This window comes from Sardina pilchardus, chromosome 5, assembly GCF_963854185.1.
Source record: "Sardina pilchardus chromosome 5, fSarPil1.1, whole genome shotgun sequence".
Taxonomy (NCBI): Eukaryota; Metazoa; Chordata; class Actinopteri; order Clupeiformes; family Clupeidae; genus Sardina; species Sardina pilchardus.
Window position 1 is genome coordinate 16,727,472 of NC_084998.1, and position 19,179 is coordinate 16,746,650.

A 19,179-nucleotide genomic window follows, 5' to 3' on the forward strand; every position below is an offset into this window, starting at 1 on the left:
CAGCTGGCTTGTGTAACCACTTGTGTGCCACAGTTTTTTATTTGGACTCTTCCTAATTAATTAATTAAGACACTTCATTAAGACTAATGTCTAAAACAACACAAAGAGAGTCTGGCGATGATCTGTTCCATGGGTAGTCAAGGGCTGCTAATGGGTTAGTTAACCCTCTCTGGAGTACGATCACAAATATGATTAGAATGATGCTACTTAGGGAATTATTTATTTATTTGAAAATGGACCAAAGCAACCGTGGCAGTTAATGTGTTCTAGATGTTACAGTCTGCTAAAAAAAAAAAACTCGCACCTCAAGTTCATTTATCCATTATCAGGTGGGGAAGGACACTCTAACAAAAGGTAAACAGTGAAGTCTCCTTATAACAATGGCTAAGGACCACATTGATCCCCCTGTACATGAAAATAGGTCGGCAGATAGATAAAGCAAGGTGTTCCGGTCTATGGAATACAATGAGTTTGCCCTTCTGGGTATGCAAAAATGAATGTCCTCCCTTCAGAATGCCTCTAGCGCATATTACCCTGCCCCTATAATGGCCTGTTCTGACATGAGAAAAAATGAGTTTGCTACCTTTGCATACTGTGCAGGGGAGCACAGCAATTGGCTGATCTCAGAGCTGCTTTGCCCAGGGGACCTATTTACAGGTCACGCTGCAGAGAAGTTCACTTTCGATGCAATCAAAGAGCACCAGAAGCATACTGATAAGCTAGCACAAGTGTCTCACATTGTGTTGCCTGGAAGTCCCCGTTACATGTTTAAGCTTGAAACATGGAAAATGGTGTCCACAAAAGACCATCTGATGCCAGGAGAGGAGAGTGAAAATAGAAATTCACCGGACAGAAGTCACGCGTGTTCTTGCTGACTTGGACCACGTTCTAGAAGCTTCTATGTTTAGCATTCAGTGTTAAAAACCGTGAGAAGAAATGGATGTGGTCTTTTGTTTTAAATCGTCCCCTGTGTTCAGTACAGCGCCAGCCATCTCCTCACTGCTTTGTGACATGTGACCATTTGTCTGTGGATATCAATAAAAGTCCAACTACTCCCGCCAGTTGACTCCCAGACTATATTTCCAGTTCAAAACGACTGCATACAGTTTTATTCAAGCACAGTTTTCCTGTGCGTGGGCTGAGTCATAATATTTCAGTGCCTTCAATCAGCCTGCTCATGCATTTCTCATAAGCCAGACCGCATCCGATTACCTCTCAGTGTTTTCCGTTTAAGACTAACGTTTCTTATAATGCTACTCATTCTGAATAATCTTTGCACACATTGTGTTCACCTAGACAGGCCTTGAGATATACTATGGGTCGCTAGTTATGCTGAGCTATAGGTTTAGTTAGGACCTTTTGCCATACTGTAGAAGTGCCTAGATAGAGTTCAGCAAAAAGAGAAAAATCTGAAGCCTTGCTTTGCAGATGATGCAGACCTTCAGAACAGAACGTCATATCTTCTGTGCCGTTTCCCCCATGCCCAATATGGTCATCTTCCAACTCTGTCACTGCTGTGTGCAACTGTTTGATGTGTGATTGATGTCTCTGTAGCAGTGTCATTTCTTTTACAGTAATTTCCCATTCATTAGCATGGCCAGGTAACCATGACAACAACACCAAAAAAAGTCCTCCCGTTCATTCACAGCATTCATTGGTACACAGACTGCATCTCTGCTCCAGTGCTCAGCAGAGAGCTCATTGAAGCCCCTGCAACAGTGCGAGCGCTCACTGGGTGCGGTGGCAATTTCAGTGGGCCATCTCCTGCAGTCTCCTCTCCCAGGAAGGATTTAGACCTGAGAACGTGCTCTCTTTACATTACAGTAGATGACTAGACATTCTGTGTGTGTGTGTGTGTGTGTGTGTGTGTGTGTGTGTGTGTGTGTGTGTGTGTGTGTGAGACCTTGTGGGCTTGGATGAGCGTGTGTGGTTATTACGGACATCATGCACATGTACATGTGTGGTGTATACTGCAGACATAGATGGGGAAGAGTGAGTGAGCAGCATTAAAAAAAAATCAGGCTTATGAGCTACTACTGTATGATGCTGAGAATACACCATGTCATAAGTATTAATACTCACAATGATCTGAAGAGCAATACATGAAGTAAAGAAATTAGCACTCACAAAGGTCCTCTTGACAAAGTTTACCTATTTAATCTATTTAGCCAATTCATCTGGCTTGATCTTTTTAAAGATGTTACAGTATACAGTATGCCTTATGCTACATGTAAGAGTATATGTGACCTTCCTTAAACAGCCCATGCTCTGCACTTGTGCTGTGGCTGTGAAAACCTCCGTGCGGAGTATGCAGCAGGCGTGAGCCGTGGCTGAGTGATCAGCTCGGTCATTTCTCGGGGCTCAGCGTTTTCCGCTGTGGAGCAGATGTCCGCCAGGCTGGCATTACGCACGGCGCAGCGCCGAGCCGAGCGAGCGCTCCAGCTCCTGATGTGAGCACCTGTGTCGATTCCCGTTGGCCGCAGGCGGGACCCCGGCCCTCCGTCTGACTGCTACATTACACCCAAGTGCTAATGCGCTGCTGCTGCTGCTGCTGCTGCTTAACAGCGCGTGCTCTCGCTCTTTCTCTCTCTCTATCACTCTCTTTCTCTCTCTCTCACTCTCTCTCTCTCGCTCGCTCTCACTCTCTCTCTCTCTCTCTCGCTCGCTCTCACTCTCTCTCTCTCTCGCTCGCTCTCACTTTCTCTCTCTCTCTCTCTCGCTCTCACTCTCTCTCTCTTGCTCTCACTCTCTCTCTCGCTCACTCGCTCTCACTCTCACTCTCGCTCTCTCTCTCTCGCGCTCTCACTCTTGCTCTCTCTCTCACTTTCTCTCTCTCTCTCTTTCTCACTCTCTCTCTCTCTCGCTCTCTCTCGCTCTCTCTCGCTCTCGCTCTCTCTCTCTTTCTCTCTCTCTCGCTCTCGCTCTCAGATGAGTTGTCGTGACTCCCACAGCAGAGCACTCCTGCCGGGAGCGTTAGCCCAATGAATTTGCCTGAGCAAGCAAACTGTCCCCCTGCTTTGGAAACTTCAGCACCTTCTCAGCACTGCGCGGTGTGCTGTGGTGTGGTGCGGCGTGGGGGGGGGGACGCTAGTGCTGAGGAGAGAAGGTTCCCGCCCTGCTAGCCCTGCTCCTGCCCTCAGGCTGCGTTAGCGATCAGCCTCATCAATACTGCCAAGAGATTTATTACTTTAATTGAACAAATGGACCCCAAGACACTTTTGCAGCCTGACTTCTGTGTTATCCAATTAAGCCGGGTGTTGTAAATCAAATTATTCAACAACACATCAGATTGACAGTCTTGAAAAAAAAAACACGTTGAACCCCAAATCAATATATTTTTCATTTTCTAGAGATGTACAGCCTTAGAAAAATAACACAGATGCACAAATAGATTGACCTCAATATGCCCGTTTTAGTGTTTTTCCAAATTCCTCAATTATACAGCAATCCCCTGTTGGTGTGTTTTGGGATGCATTCCCAATCGGAGTTCAACATGAACTTCATGGTGATGATTTATGCACGTTTTGGTTCTAGTCCACTGGGCAGACAGCTCCTATCACGTCAGACTCTCTGCGCAGACCCTCTGATTGAGCCCAACTGAACGAGTGCCAAACACACACATCTCTCTCTCTCTCTTTCCCTCCACTGAAGTTTTGCTAATTTCACACCGCACGCGATATAACTGCAGTCCCCTGTCATGCTTCTACACATTCACATGCCTCAAGGGCTATCACCATGTTTGACCTTTTATTTTTATGTGGAATGAGTAAACAAGCCATTTTGAACCAATGAACGGAAAAAAACACTGACTAATGGGAAGCGTTTCTGTTCGGTCTCATTATATGTCGTTGCTCAGGTTTTTGTGCTCGTCAACTGCGTAGCTACTGTTGTGTGAATTTTTACTGCACCATCAGATTTCCATGGCTCGCTCGCAACTTGTTGTTACCATGCCAACCATAGTTTCCCCATACGTCCCCAGAGCCCACCGATGGTTTGCCTATAGATACTCCACAGAGGTGATAGCTTGGGACACAGAACGACCAGGACACTATTTTGCCTCTCCTCCTCTGTAGCTGTTATTATTACTAATTGTTCTGTCCTTTTTTTGCATTAATTTAATGTGTGTGCATACTGAATATACGAGATTGCATCATTTGATGTCCTTTTGGTCCTTTTGGTTGATGGCAACTCTACTACAACACTACTTATACAATACTACAACATCCTTTTCAGCCTCCAGGCTAATAAGTAGGCACTGTTGTGAGGCTGCGTATCACGCTATTATATCCTTTGCAAGTAATATACACTCACACCATGGCCTACGCATGCAGATATACTCTGTATGTCAGTTGGGGCATTTTTATTGGCGTTCTTGTTTGTTTGTGACACTTCTCCCAGGGAAAGGGCACACAAGCACCTGTGCGTGAAATGTCACCGGAGAGAAACAGAGCAAACACGGTCTCTCACCCTTCACAGGAGAGAGGGAGGGAGGAGAGAGAGAGAGAGAGAGAGAGAGAGAGAGAGAGAGAGAGAGAGAGAGAGCGCCATTAGATCACCTGAGTGAAGAGCGGCTCACCTTGGCAGCCACGCGCGTCTGTGTAACAGGTCCCCTCTCAGAGCGGACCTCTCTGTTGTCATGGTGATCATTAGAGGGTCGAGTGCGGGCGGGAGATGGATGTGTCGAGCTGGTCTCTCATTGATGCCCGAGAGACAGAGGAGGACACACTCCACCGTTTGTGAATGTCACTTAAGAGAGAGACAGAGACAGATTTATTCATATTTATGAGGAGACTTCAGTGGCGCAGCTGCGGTTCACATTAAGGACACAACTCTCATAAAAGCACACAAAGAGGTACGTAAACCAAGTTTGCCAGTGGCGTTCCAGAGAGTATAAGCACACAAAAGCATTTGATTTGAAGATTATGGCATGCATACACAAAGGCACTTGCATGCATAGATGTTGCCTTACATACATGTTCACTAAAGCTGCAAGAGGATGTGGAAAGAGGACTGTGAAACAAATTAGAAATGTGGAGTGATAATGGATACCGCACCATTTACAGTAGTAATTTAAGTCATTCGTTTTTTCCCCCTAATGGTCTAGTCTTATAGCGTTGTTCTTAAAAAGCTTTCTGTGAATGCTTCATTTATCATCTTCACAATAAAGCACTCACGAAGTAGGCTTTCTTATGCTTGCTCCCGTCATGCAATTGATTTCTAGCTGTTTATCAGCCTGTCCGCATGTTTTTAAGTAAACAAGATATTTTTGGACAAATGTGTACAAACAAGGTGACCCCCATATGACTGTATTTTGGTAGCGTCACTTCAGTATGTCAGCTTGTTTATATCTTTGGTTGCGTCAATCATGGTTGACTTCACAGAAGCACATCTGCATACAAGGCAGCCTTTCCCAAAGATGTGCTCCCATAGTGCACTGAAGCCTGAGCATGTGCATTCATAACTAGAAGTCATTTGCTCAGAAATACATGTAAATGATGGCATAAGCTGCACAGACTTTTTTTCATCTGTTTTGAGTGCGTATTTATGTAGTTATGCCAGAGTCATTGCAGGCCAGTCACTCCACTTGACGATGCATCCAGGCAGCTATTTTGAGCAAATAACATCAGAATCAGAGTTCAAATCGTACATTAACAATGTCCCTGTGGTTGCGAGGGTAAACTAAATATATTTCTGGTTGTATTTTTCTCTTCTGTATGAATAGCTGTTGAGTTGTATTTTCATCGTGTGTATGTTTCATATGTATTGATAGTCATTTGGCACTTTTCTCTGTATGCATTCGGATCGTCACTGTGATGTTGTTATGTGAACAGTGGGCATGCCTGCCCGTAGGCAGAGGCACAGTGTGAGATGCCCCTGCGCTGGGTGGCATCAAAATTGCCTCCCCTAAAGTTTGGCACAGTGATGATGGCAGCAGGCACTGGGTTACCTTGGAGACGCGTTTGCAGCGCTGCCTACAAAGCCATTTACCGCCGTCCCCTCAGGGTGCTGATTCCTCCTCCAGAGCTTTAATGTCTTCAGCACAGTTTAATGGCTCCTCTTTTCATACCACTCTTGACTCGGACTGCGTTTCTTGCTGTGTTTTTTGTGGTGTAGCACTATAGAGATTTGTTATTATTAGATTAGACAATTACTATGGCATGTGATGAAAAACACATTTCTATGAAATTGAGGTTGTGAGATTTGGTGACATTTCCGTGATTCCTCCACTGTACATGTGAATGCTGGAGAACCAGCAGAAGCACATGACTGTAGAATGGACTCTGGCTGGCTGTTGCCGTGTGTGAAAGGAAAGCATAGTAGCAGCTGCTGTTCAGCTCACAACATTTATACACTGCCAGCATTTCATGCACATTTCATTTCCCAATGTGTGCCTCTCTCTCTTGCTCTCTCTCTCTGTCCCTCTCTATCTTTCTCTCTCTCTCTCTCTCTCTCTCTCTCTCTCTATCGTCCTGCTTGACAGTATGGGTCACAGATGGTGACAGACTGCTGTGGAAATTAGTGTGAATGAGTGTGTGTGAACTGAGAACTCACTGCTGCCTCTCTCTCTGTATGTGTGTGTGTGTGTGTGTGTGTTTTCCAGGGCTTTGTTTGACTATGAGAAGGCCAAGGATAGCGGTCTGCCCAGTCAGGGCCTGAGCTTCCGGTACGGGGACATCCTGCACGTGATCAACGCCTCGGACGATGAGTGGTGGCAGGCCAGGAGGGCCACGCCGGACGGAGACAGCGAGGAGATGGGCGTCATCCCCAGCAGGAGGAGGTGGGCCCCCGAAACACACACACCAGACCACCGCACATCTAACTTCACCACCAAACCGTACCACCACCACACACACACACACAACCACACACACACACACACACACACACATCTAACCGTACCACCAAACCGTACCACCACCACCACCACACACCATACCACACCTCACCACACCAAAACATACCAGGCTTACCATACCAACATCACACCAGATATCACTGCATCACACCTCACCACTGCATAGGCCACACCACACCACATCTCATCCCAACCACACACCTCACCACAACTCATCACAACCACACACCTCACCACAACTCATCACAACCACACACCTCACCACAACTCATCACAACCACACACCTCACCACAACTCATCACAACACACCACACACAACCACACACCTCACCCCACCTGGTGCTACAGCACACCCCACTCCACACGTCTGACAGTAACAGCACAGCCGTATGTTTACTCAGGGCTTTACCCATTTGTCTCAGAGTGAGATTTTGTTTCTCCTTGTGTAAACATGCCAAAGATCACACTCACTGTTGTACAAACATGAAGAAGCATACAAACATTAGACACAGCATATGATAGTGCATCAGCATCAGCTCCTCAGGGTTATTTGATGGCGCCATTTTGTGCTCCTCCAGAGTTGAGAGGAAAGAGAGAGCGCGACTGAAGACGGTGAAATTCAACGCCAAACCTGGCAGCATCGATTCTAAAGGGGTGAGTTGCACAACCATTCCTGTCAAGAGTTTGTGAAGATTTGATTTGATGTAATAGGCTTGTCTCTTTTGACAAAGTGACTGTGACACTATGACACTTAAATGTCAAACTTTACCTTTGAGCTCAAACAGATCTACAGATCAGGGGGTTTTGGGGGCCTTATGTTTTTTTAGCTCCCAGGAGAGGAAAAAGCTAAAGGTCAGGGTCTTTGACATCTCACCGCAGATACGGTCACTTGAGCCTTGTCCAGTCTCCTCAGCGGCCACGGCCCCTGCCTATCCCGCTGCCTCTCTCTCTCTCTCTCTCTGTCTGTCTGTCTGTCTGTCTGTCTCCTCGTCAGAAGCATGCAGCGCAGAGCGCTAGTCGGCCGCGTCGGTCGGTCGGTCGGCCGGCGCGTTCTCGCTGCCTGCCCTCAGCGTCAGCAGGGCGCGCTCCTGTCTGTCAGCCTGCCACAACTCATCAGTCCTAGTCAATAGCACACGTCTCCGAGCATGAGAAGCGCATGCATCACATCACACTGGTGGGCCAGAACAGGACAATAGGCCTGCATGCCATTTTCTGGGTTTTTTTCCCTCTTTTTTTTTTCTTTCATAAATCACAGTTGGCTCACTTCAAGTAAATGTTACTTTAGAATAAACGGTGGCAAGATTGTTTTCTTTTTCATATTGAAATCTGTGAGGCTGCAATTTCTGGCAGCAAAAGCATTGCGAGCTGTGCTGTATCCATAGTAACCTTCTAAGCAGCTTCTAACGTGTTTTGGGGTTCCCTGAATGAATAATTAAAGCTGCGTATTAATATTTAAGCTAGGATTGGAAGTAAACACAAGATATCCATACTCATGATTGGCACAGTGATAAAGGTTTTGTTATCTTAAGCTCTGCGATAAAGGATTCAAAAAGAAGGATTATAATTTGAATACCAGGATTTTATTTCAATAAGTGAATTATTTAATATTTTCATATTGAAATTAAAGACATTGATACAGACAATAAACACATGCAGTTTACAAGAATGAAGAAAAATAATATTATATGTAATATAGAATAATAATAATAATAATAATAATAATAAAAAAAGTTCAGCATGGATCCATATCTCCCATATAATATCTATACATTTCAAATCATATTCAGAGTGAGATTGTCATTTTTCTACTCGTAGGCATTGTTACAAAGTCTTGCACCTGCAAGTCCCTAGTTCCTCTACAGACTCTTGAGGTCCAAGCCCAACAGCACAGACTCAGCAGAGTTTGTGTTCTTATGAGACCGAATGTAGGCATATGTACTCTCATTTGATTGAATCTAGCAATTATAGGTAGCATTAGGCATGCTATTTTGTGGTACCGGTAATCAGAGCTATTATTTACAACAGACAGGACAGCTGTCTCACTTTAAACACACATACCGTATTTAAACATGTCACAGGCAACATCTGCATCAGCCCACCTCACGCGTCCGTGTCAGACACACGGTACACTGGTACATCCTGCATGTTTGTTTGAGGAGAGAACTTCTGCACGCCCCCACCGTGTGTTGCGTCTGGCTTAAGCATGAACCTCACTTCGTTAGCTGCATGACCCATGATGTTTTTTCTGTTTCCTTTTGTTTGTTGCTGTTATACGTTGCTGATTTTTAATGGTTGTTTTTTTTCTACCGCAATGTTGCCTATTTTGTTGTGGCTGTTATATTGTGTTCCATTTCTCCCATGTCTGAGAATATCCCAGGCACATCAGTGGTCAGGGCAACAGCAATGACGACCATGCAGGGCTTAGTCTTCTAAACGCTAGGGTTTCTTAACAGTTGAAGGTATATATTTATGATTTCTTTCCTATTGATGAGGATAATCATACCACTATGATGCCTTTAGGAGACTATGCCCTGATCATCATTTCCTCCTGGTTTTCATGGTCGATTACAGAAAGTCAACATTTACCAACAGGAAATGTTGCAGACTACATAATATACAGACTACATAGATAATCAGCTGTTGACTTGACCTGCCCTCACTGATGTCCCTTCCCACGATATGTTGTTTGGAGCTCCCTCTCTGTGTGTGTCAGCATGTGTGTGACAACAGCCCCATGTTCCTGTTTGCCCCACATGCTCTCTCTCCTCCCTCACAGTCGTTTAGTGAAAAGCGTAAAAAGAGCTTCATCTTTTCACGCAAGTTCCCGTTCTACAAGAACAAGGAGCCGGGGGAACAGGATGGCAGTGACTCGGAACGTAAGTAGCAGCTGCGGAGACTGGCACAGTGAACACACACACACCCACACCCACACCCACACACACTATTTCGGACCTGCAGGTTCCCTGAGACATTCCCACGCAGATGCACGCACACACGCACACACGCACACACAAACGCACAGCAGGGCTCTGGTGCAGGCAGGTTTAGGCAGTTTTGTGTGTGTATTTGGGCACCGTGACGGAAGTGTGGAGAACAGGTAGAGAGCTGTGTGTAGCCAGCACTGAGCAACAGCAGGCTCTGCTGTCTCAAAGCCACCGTTCAGCTCCACCGCGCCAAAGATTAAACCGAACTGTGTTATACTGAACTGGCGCAGAACCAGGCGGGTCAGAGCCATGCGGTTGCTCAGTGGTGGATATTCTCAGCTGTCCGTCTTAGCCGAGCGGTCGGAGTGCCCAGCGGAGCGTTCTGGACCAGAGCGGGCTGTCGGCTGGGCCGCCCCGGGCCTCCTCTCCCTCACTCCACTGACCTCTACCTTCTACTCTTCTGCGGCTGTGTTCTCTCTCTCTTTTTCTCTTTCTCTCTTCTTTCTCCCCCCCATCATCCTCCTCTCTCTCTCTCTCTGTTTCTCTCTCTCTCTTCCCTCCCTCCTTCCCCCCCTCCGTCTGCTGGACGGCCATGTAGGACATTCCTGGATTAGGTGACGACGGTTATGGGACAAAGACGCTGAGTAAGTCCATACAGGAATGGTCCCGTCTGCAGCACAACCCCCAAACCCCCCCCCACCCCTCCGCCCCCCAAACCCATCCCGATGCATTTTTTTCAGTTCTGGGTCGTCCCTTTTCTATTTGGTTCTGTTCTCCGTTCTGTTGGGTTCCCCGGTTCTGTAATCCCGTTTGATGGGTGGGTGGGTGGGTGGGTGGTGGCAGGGGTGTCCATTAGCTTATCTGTGCATGCTGGCTAGCTAGGACGTTTGACTCCTGAATGTCTACAGCTCTCACGTAACGCTCCCATTCACCTTGTTTATGCACTGCATCACCCTGCCCCAAAATAAATACAGTGTATGTGTCACAATGCACACATGGTCCTTTATGTTTGATAAGACTGTGCTTGGGTAATTTTGCTTGTTTTGAGTGTCTGTGTTATTCTTATCTGTGCTGTTACCATGGTGGTTGTTTTTACGTCCACGACATCCTAAACTGTGTGTGTGTGTGTGTGTGTGTGTTCTGTATAAACATGCCCAGTGGGGTGTGCTATGAGATGAAATTAGTGCTATAGCAAGACCCAACGCCAGGTCCAATCAGACTCAGCAGACAGAGGCAAGCGTTTGTGGCGAACGCCTTGTTGCTCGCAATTTTTCTCGTCCGCACCACTGCACCATCCTAAACTGTTTAGACTTCCCGGTCATTAGCGGCAGCGTCTCTCGTTCTGGGGTTCATTTGAAGGGTGTTATGACGGCAGTCTTCAGTCTGATCACGGAGACACCATCTTAGTCGCGGTGAGAGTTTGTGTTTGGTCTCGGAAGAGGAGGAGGCGGCGGCTTTTTTTTTTTGATCGGATGCCAATCGACTGTGTGGAGCCACTGCCTCCACGCTGTGCATCATGTCTTGTATGGATTCTGACAGCATGAAAAACATCAGCACAAAAGCCCCCGTCTGGCCTCCAGAGACGGGCATGAGCCAGAGACCCAGCGGCACGATGCCCGCATGTAGCCCAGCCGGCGGGCCCCGCTCTGCGGCAGACGTACTCCACGGTTCATATAGGGGAGCCTTGTTTTGGCGGTTTATCGCTGGGCTGTCATTACAATAGCGGGTGTTGTTTTTAATGAGAGAGTCGCCCATGTGGGACCGCGCTGCGTTATCTCCTGTGGCACACTGAGGGATGTGGCTCTTAGTCACTAATATACTCACAAACCGTGGATCTTCGCCCACATCATTTTACATAGAATGCATTCTTATGCAGAGCTACTGCCGTACTCACGGAAAGCTGTGTCAAGGATTGATGAGTTTTAATCTATCAGAATCACTCGGCCTGCGTAATGCACGTCCAAATGTTTCTACATAGGGACATCTTTTTTGTCCTTTGTGTATTATTGAAAAGGAGACGTGAAATGCTCTGCATCATCTTGCTCTAAATTGTGGCATGAAGGCCTTACAGATTACGTTCGTGATGACATCTGCAATATACCTCTCCACACTATGTTAGCAGTATATAACAAAAGAAAGAAAATAGCACAGTTCTTGTGCAACACTTATTTCTTTCTTTCTTTCTTTCTTTCTAATAGACTAAAGGCTAGTCATCTCTTTATGCCATAATAGGGAACCTATTGTCTTGCACTCCTGAGCATCACACTGTATGTAGAGGTCCATTATCCTGTAGGTTCCCATTGATGTCAGCGTATTTTCCCCGAGAAACAGTGCGGGCACATTTTCTGTGTTCTTTGTGATGCAGAAGGCCATTGAGTGTGATGTGCATGGCCGGCCTGAATAAGAGCATTAATGGGCCCCATCCAGAGCATGACGGAGACATGAAGAGTTCAGCTTCACGTCAAACACACATTTTGTGATGCTTCCGGAATACTGTGCAGATCAAATGCCAAAAGAGCAGTGAACCGTTTCAGCTGGCAAGCTCTCTCTCTCTCTCTCTCTCTCTCTCTCTCTCTCTCTCTCTCTCTCTCTTTTCTCGCTTTCTCTCTCTTTCTCTCCTCCTTTTCTTGTCTTTGCCATTGTAACATGGACCAAATTGGGTGGAGAGGTATTTAATTAAAATGGCACAGTGATATTTAAATGACTTCGTTTGGGAGGAGAATGCTGTCGTCTGCTGACAGATCAGAGTCACCCAGCTACCTCCCCTGCCATACTACAGGAGGAGGGGAGTGTGTGAGTGTGTGTGTGTGTGTGTGTGTGTGTGTGTCCAGGGTGAGGAGTTCAGCCCTCCTCAGCCGACACTCCTGGAGCAGGATGGGTCTGGTGATGGATGGGCTGTCTCCACCGGCCACAGCGTCCATCCATCAGAGCGTTGTGCCACGCCTCACAGCCGAGCTTGATTGATCTGGCCTAGACCTTCAGCTGATCCGCCCGCCGTGGGCCTGTCGTGCACACAAACCCACCTTTGATCTAGAGGAGCTCAGAAGCCCCATAGCCCCGGCTGCTTTCAGTACCACAGCGCAAAAAAAGAGCACGAAAAAAAAACCCTGTCACTGCGGCTCAGGCGGAAGGGATTTCCTTATAAGGCGCAGAGGAATCCACTCCCTAGTATTTAACCGAGATCTGTTGCTATGGTGCCGTTTGCCTTTCCTCCGGCTTCTAAAGAAGTTTTGAGGCATTAGACGAGCTTAGAGTCGTCGCACGAGTGGAAAAAAAGCGAAGTGGGTGTCTCTGTTGGCTTACATGTCTGAAGCTCCTCTGCTCAGAGTTCTGAAGATTTCATGTCCTGTGCCTTGAAACCGACTCATAGAGGTTATGTTTGTGTGTACAGTATTTCATCAGAGCTCTCAGCAAAGCCATCTCTGCATCCTCGTCCAAATCTACACAGCCATATAACACATTGTGTGACATATGCATTACATTTTTCATAGCTTTTTATTTGTGAATGACCATCACTGGGGAAGATGCGTCTGGACAGCTCAGTCCTGTGTTCAGTGTGTTTATCATCTCTGTCTCTCCACAGGGAGTCAAGAGGATTTGATTTTGTCTTATGAGCCTGTCATGCGGCAAGAAAGTAAGTGTTTCTCTGCCACACATACACACACACACACACACACACACATACCCCTCCTCCCCTTGCATTTCAGCAGACCAGCTTATAAAAGCCTCCATATACTACCACAGGTGTGTTAATGTGTTTTAACAGAAAGATTTCTTTAAATCTCAACAGTTACCTACGCCCGGCCAGTCATCATTCTTGGACCAATGAAGGACCGAGTGAACGATGACCTGATCTCTGAGTTCCCCGACAAATTTGGCTCATGTGTGCCACGTGAGTAGAACCCACAACCCTAAAAGGGTGGCAAGGGCACTGTTGTGCCCACCTCAGTAGGTGGCAGAGGAGACGTAGCCTGTCTGGGCTGGCACTAGTAGAGTAGAGGGATGGCATCAGGGTAAGTAGTGTGGCAGTTATCTAAAGTCCTGCCATCCATCCCTGGACCAGTGCAGCATAATGTGTGTTTGTACAGTAGACCCCAGGTATGTTTGTGTTTGTGTTTTTGTTTGTGTGTGCGTTTGTGTGTTGCTTTTTGAGTTTGAGTCTTTTGTGTTTTTGTTTGACTATCCCATCTGTTTTGTGTTGTGACTTTTATTTAGAATGTGTTTGTGTTGAATTTGTTGTTTTGTTTTTTGTTTTTTTTGTGTATGTTTTCTTCACGTTTTGTGTTTCATGTCTTTATGTTTTTTTCTGTCTGCATGTGTTTTATTTACTTGTCTTTTTGTTCATTTTTGAAAACCTTAAAATGCAGCTAACAGTTCAGGGCAAGTGGGTAAGTGAGCTTATCAGTCCTCAATCTACCAGTTCAGGATGTAGTGGACCAGATAGATAGTCCCCCTCCTCACTCAGTCTGTAGATCCTGTTGAAGATCCCTTCACATCTTCACACTTCCTTTATAGTCACAGGAAACACACACTAGTTGATGAAAAAAAAAATGTCCCCATTTTCACAGTAATTGAAGCCTTAGATTACTTATGAAGAAAGTCTCTGCGCTGAAGGGCCGGTGGTGTCCTTCTGAGGAATAGATTCAGACAGTTCTCACTGTCCTGAGTCCTGAGTGTAAAATTCCTGTCAGCATATTAATGCATGAATGAACGACTCCCCAAAATCGTTTCCTTACTGTCGTCCCGCATCTTGTCATCGCCACTCAGACACGACACGACCGAAGCGGGATTACGAGGTGGACGGCCGAGACTATCACTTTGTGACCTCCCGCGAGCAAATGGAAAAAGACATCCAAGAGCACAAGTTCATCGAGGCGGGGCAGTACAACGACAATCTTTACGGAACCAGTGTACAGTCTGTCAGATACGTGGCAGAACGGGTGAGAGGCATTACTTGGCTGCATTAGTTCACCATTAATTCATCATTAACTCATCATTAACTATAAAGATTTCTGGATAGTTTTATGGGACTCTGCCTGATGGCATATGTTACAGATTACACTCATTTTGTGGCTTAGCTTCAACTAATGCATTCCACCCTCCCACTGAAGTAGTGTTTGTTGTTTATTCTCGTCTTCTTCTTCTCTTCCAGGGGAAGCATTGCATATTGGATGTGTCTGGGAACGCCATTAAACGGCTACAAGTAGCACAACTCTACCCAATTGCCATCTTTATAAAGCCCAGGTCCATAGAATCATTAATGTAAGTAATTAACTAGTTCTTTTGAAATTGTATCCTAAACATGAGAGACAAATTCACCTTCGAGTGTGAAGGAAATCCAGCGTGTTGTCGTCGGAGAGCGGAGCGCTGAGCTGAACTCTGGTTTGTTTCCAGGGAGATGAACAAGAGGCTGACGGAGGAGCAGGCGAGGAAGACGTTTGACCGCGCCATGAAGCTGGAGCAGGAGTTTGGCGAGTTTTTCACAGGTGAGCAAATCACACGGAGGGAGGGTGTGTGTGTGGGGGTGTGTGTGTGGGTGGGGCGGGGGGGGTTGTGGCTGCTGACAGCTTGTTACGGGAGCTTTCTGGTGAGTTGCTGAGGGTTTGGCAGGGCCACCAGGGTCTTTTGCATATTCAAGCTCCACTGCCTCGGAGGCCAACTGGAGAAAGCCATTACTCTCCATCATGTGTGACATGGGGGGGGATTTCAGTGCCCCCCTGAGTGTGTGACTCTCAGCACAGTGTCTTTGTTGTCATGAAATATGCATGAGTTTTTGTTCAAGGCGCACCTTTACACTAACAAGGAACTTCATTATCACTGTATTCTCGCAACATAGAATATCATTAGCAGCCACAAGTGTGAATGAATACCTGCTCTGTAAAGGTTATTAGTTGCTCCAGTCCTCTGTGATAAAAGCAATTGCTTCAAACATCATAAATGCCCAATGTTGAATATCATGTGGGTACCATAATCATGTACTTAGTCACAGACCATTGGAGACGGGCAGCTTTTTTAATAAGCAAGCTGAATGAAAAGCAGAAGAACTGTGCATGTAAAGTGGAGTGTCCGCCTGTTTCTTTTGGTCTGACCATCTCCTCCCCTCCTCTGTTCTTCTTTTACAGCTCTTGTTCAAGGAGAGACCTTAGAGGACATTTATACCCAGTGCAAAATGGTGATCGAGGAGCAGTCTGGACCTTATATCTGGATTCCCTCAAAAGAAAAACTTTAAGGAACAGAGAATCATGGCAGGGATTATGGACTGCAAAAAAAAGTAGAAATAATTTGTAATATATGATAAATTATTGCGGCGATGGTAATTGTTAATGATAGTGAATAATACTAACTTTTTTTGTTACGTTTCTTTGTTTTTTGTTTTTGTTTTTCACTTTCAATATGAATGTTCCTGAATGTACACCACAAAGTGTTAGAAACATGGCCTCGAAAACAGACTGTTTGTATACTTATTCATTAGCATTTTTATTTGAGCAAGGCAAGTTCAACACAGTCAGCAGTTGGAATAGGTCCATGCAAACAGCAGGAACGATCTCAAGCAAGAGGGACAGAGAGAAGAGATGGAACGATCCGGATAATCTCACCAACACGTGGGTGAGAAGAGACCCAGTCTATTCTCACCCTTCCTCTCCAGCCACCAAACCTCAAGAAGCCTGAAGAGTTTCCATGTCGCATTAGTGGTTGACACATTTCTGATGAATTTCGCATCTATGCACTCACATGGCCCATGGACAAGTTATGTTTGAAACCCTTCCTCCTGTCACAAGTCATTATTAGTTTTTTTTTATTATTATTTAATTTAATTCATTACATTGTCAGATTTTATTTTGAAGATGTTCCTTTGGGAGATTTCTCGTTTGAAATTGTACATTTGACAAATTGTGTTTTAAAAAGATGCTTTAAAAGTATACAAAGGGAAACAACTAGAAATAGGAAATATGACACTATATTTATATTTTGTATTGATAGAGGGCACAACAGCACAGGAAAATATTTATAATGAAGATATATAACTTTGTTTAAAAAGAAACTTAAAAATGTATTTTACTTGTACGATGTAGTGGTGTTATTGTGTAGATGTAGTAATTGATGGGGATGCTGTGTGACGCTACATAAATACTTAGTGGTCCCTCGTCCACTGTGGCCCAGGAGGGAGGCGTCTGTGTAACGCTGCACTGTGGTGACCAACACGTTTCCGCCGAAATCCAGAGCTGTAAAACAAGTCTCCTGCCCTCCTCGCCTGTGAGAGCTTTGTTGGAGGCAGGGAGGACTGGACCCTGTGCTGTGTCCACCTCCGTGCTGAAGAGAGGAGGATCTGCAGAGAGAGAGAGAGAGAGAGAGAGAGAAAGAAGGTGGGGGGGGGGCAGGCAGGGGGAGGGGGGGGGCGCTCCCAACACACCCCAGCTTCCCTGAAGCATACTGAAAGTGTTTACATGAAGTCCTGTTTACCTCACTTAGCACGCACTGAAGAGACAGACAAGCGTTAGGGGCTCCACATGGGATGCCCTATGTGTGTCTAGCCGTTCCAGTTAGTGTACAGAAAATCCTTGAGTGACTCGCGCAATCAGACTGATCGTTTTTTTTTTTTTTTGTTTGTTTGTTTGTTTGTTTATTTGTTTGTGGCAAATATATTTCTGTGCACACACATGGCAGTGCGCACATGTATTTATTTAATGCTTTATGTATATAGTTGAAAATGTACATGAATTTACTTGTATTTCCTATTATAGCCCTTGCCATGCTTGGCTGCCATTGGTAGTGGATACCAAACCACAGATGCCAAAAGCAATTGACTAGAATATGTGGAGAGGATTTATCTCTGTTTTTTGCAATACTAGCGTGGCTTCTACAGCCTGGCATCATCCTATGGCAAGGGACTTTTGACGTATTGGTCACCACTTGCCTTAAAAAGGGGAGGGGTATCCAACATGTCGGTACTCTCTATGAGTGTGTGACATCGTTGTAACCTGGTGATTATTCAGATGGATGACTTCCAAATGGTACTGTATGACGAAACCAAGGTGTGTGTGGTGGGGAGGGTGGGGGGGGGGATTTGAAGTGTTTGAGACAGAGGGATACTTTTCAACTGTTTTGATTTCCTGGCAATAGGAAAATCTGGTAGCCATCTAATAATCCACTTCTACAGACAAAAGAAATATGCCATGACACTTTTCTTCCACAAAGAAAACTTCTCTAAATGATAACGTTTATTTGTAGCATATCAGTCCTTCACATCAGTTATCAAAGTATACGGTATATATTTTAGACAGAGAGGAGGAATTATATGTCATTTTACCCCCCTTATAGTCTTTTCATGTACCTGTCCTCTGGGTAGATCCAAAATGGTTGTGTTTCCTCTGTTGAATGCAGTGGCCTGTGTGATAGTAAGCAGCCAGTTGAAGTGATAATGACGTGGTAGGAAGGGTGACCATATGCACATATGTTTAGTGTTCAACAGTGGAGTGGTGCTCAGCATCTAGTGCTCTTGAAGTGAGAGCTGAATCCTTTCAGCGCTGTAGCAGCAGGTGGAAATGAATGAATGGGTTTTATTTTTCTCAGGGTTGCCAGAGAGGGCGTTGCCAGATAGGCGTTGCCACCACTCGAATTTCGAACTTTACGCTGATTTACGCTTGCACTGCAGTTACCAGAGCAGCTTTTAAAAGGAGCGTTATTTTTCCCTTCGATTTTAGAATTTAAAAATGGAGTCAGCCCTCTTCTCTGTTGGTTTTGCTAAGATGGTATACTGTGGCAGGAGGTTGAACTTTGCTCTTCATTTGGACATTGTTTTAAGGTCTGCAACTTCACTTCTTCACAGTCCAACAAATGCCATTGCATTCAAAAAGTTCATCTCAAGTTTTGTTTGTTGAATCTTCATCGATGGTGTGCTGTGTTGTACTTACAGTGAAATATCGGTTGGCACTCCATTGACACATTTTTGGTTTTTCTACAAATACTGTGTATGAATCACATCTACTTAAATGATGTCTTACTACAGTGTGGTAGCTGGTCTAATTTCTGTTGATTGATGCTCCCTGTCTTTAAGTCTTAAAGAGGTCATGTCAGCACTTTACGGAGTCAGCTACACATCTGAAAATGTCCTGAACTATTTGGATTTTGACACTGCACTTATCTCAGCTGTAATTTCACTTGAAGTATGAGGTGTAGTGTACACAAGATTTGCCCAAATTGAATTAGCCCTTTTCATTGAGTACACGAGTATTATTTCCATTGATTTGATTGGTATAGAAATGCCATAAGCACACTTAACACAAATGGGACTGTATAGTTACCATCACTTATCTGTAACAGAATAATTGTTTTATTTCTGTCTTTGTTTGCTTTTTTATTTTCTAAGAAAATGAAGAAAAAAGAAAATGAAATGTGTC

At 45.3% G+C, this 19,179-nt stretch overlaps 1 protein-coding gene across 3 annotated transcripts in view; it reads left to right on the forward strand.

Moving 5' to 3' along the window:
- dlg2 (discs, large homolog 2 (Drosophila)) overlaps positions 1-17,133 on the forward strand; it is a 129,206-nt gene extending 112,073 nt beyond the window's left edge. For all 3 annotated transcript variants that reach the window (XM_062536680.1, XM_062536681.1, XM_062536682.1), the window contains 9 exons: positions 6,602-6,778; positions 7,436-7,511; positions 9,634-9,733; positions 13,365-13,415; positions 13,572-13,673; positions 14,549-14,721; positions 14,934-15,043; positions 15,176-15,267; positions 15,904-17,133. In XM_062536680.1, coding sequence (XP_062392664.1) covers positions 6,602-6,778; positions 7,436-7,511; positions 9,634-9,733; positions 13,365-13,415; positions 13,572-13,673; positions 14,549-14,721; positions 14,934-15,043; positions 15,176-15,267; positions 15,904-16,010 — 988 coding nt within the window. In that variant the 3' untranslated portion in view covers positions 16,011-17,133. The remainder of the gene's footprint in view (positions 1-6,601; positions 6,779-7,435; positions 7,512-9,633; positions 9,734-13,364; positions 13,416-13,571; positions 13,674-14,548; positions 14,722-14,933; positions 15,044-15,175; positions 15,268-15,903) is intronic.
- The last annotated feature ends 2,046 nt before the right edge of the window (positions 17,134-19,179 follow it).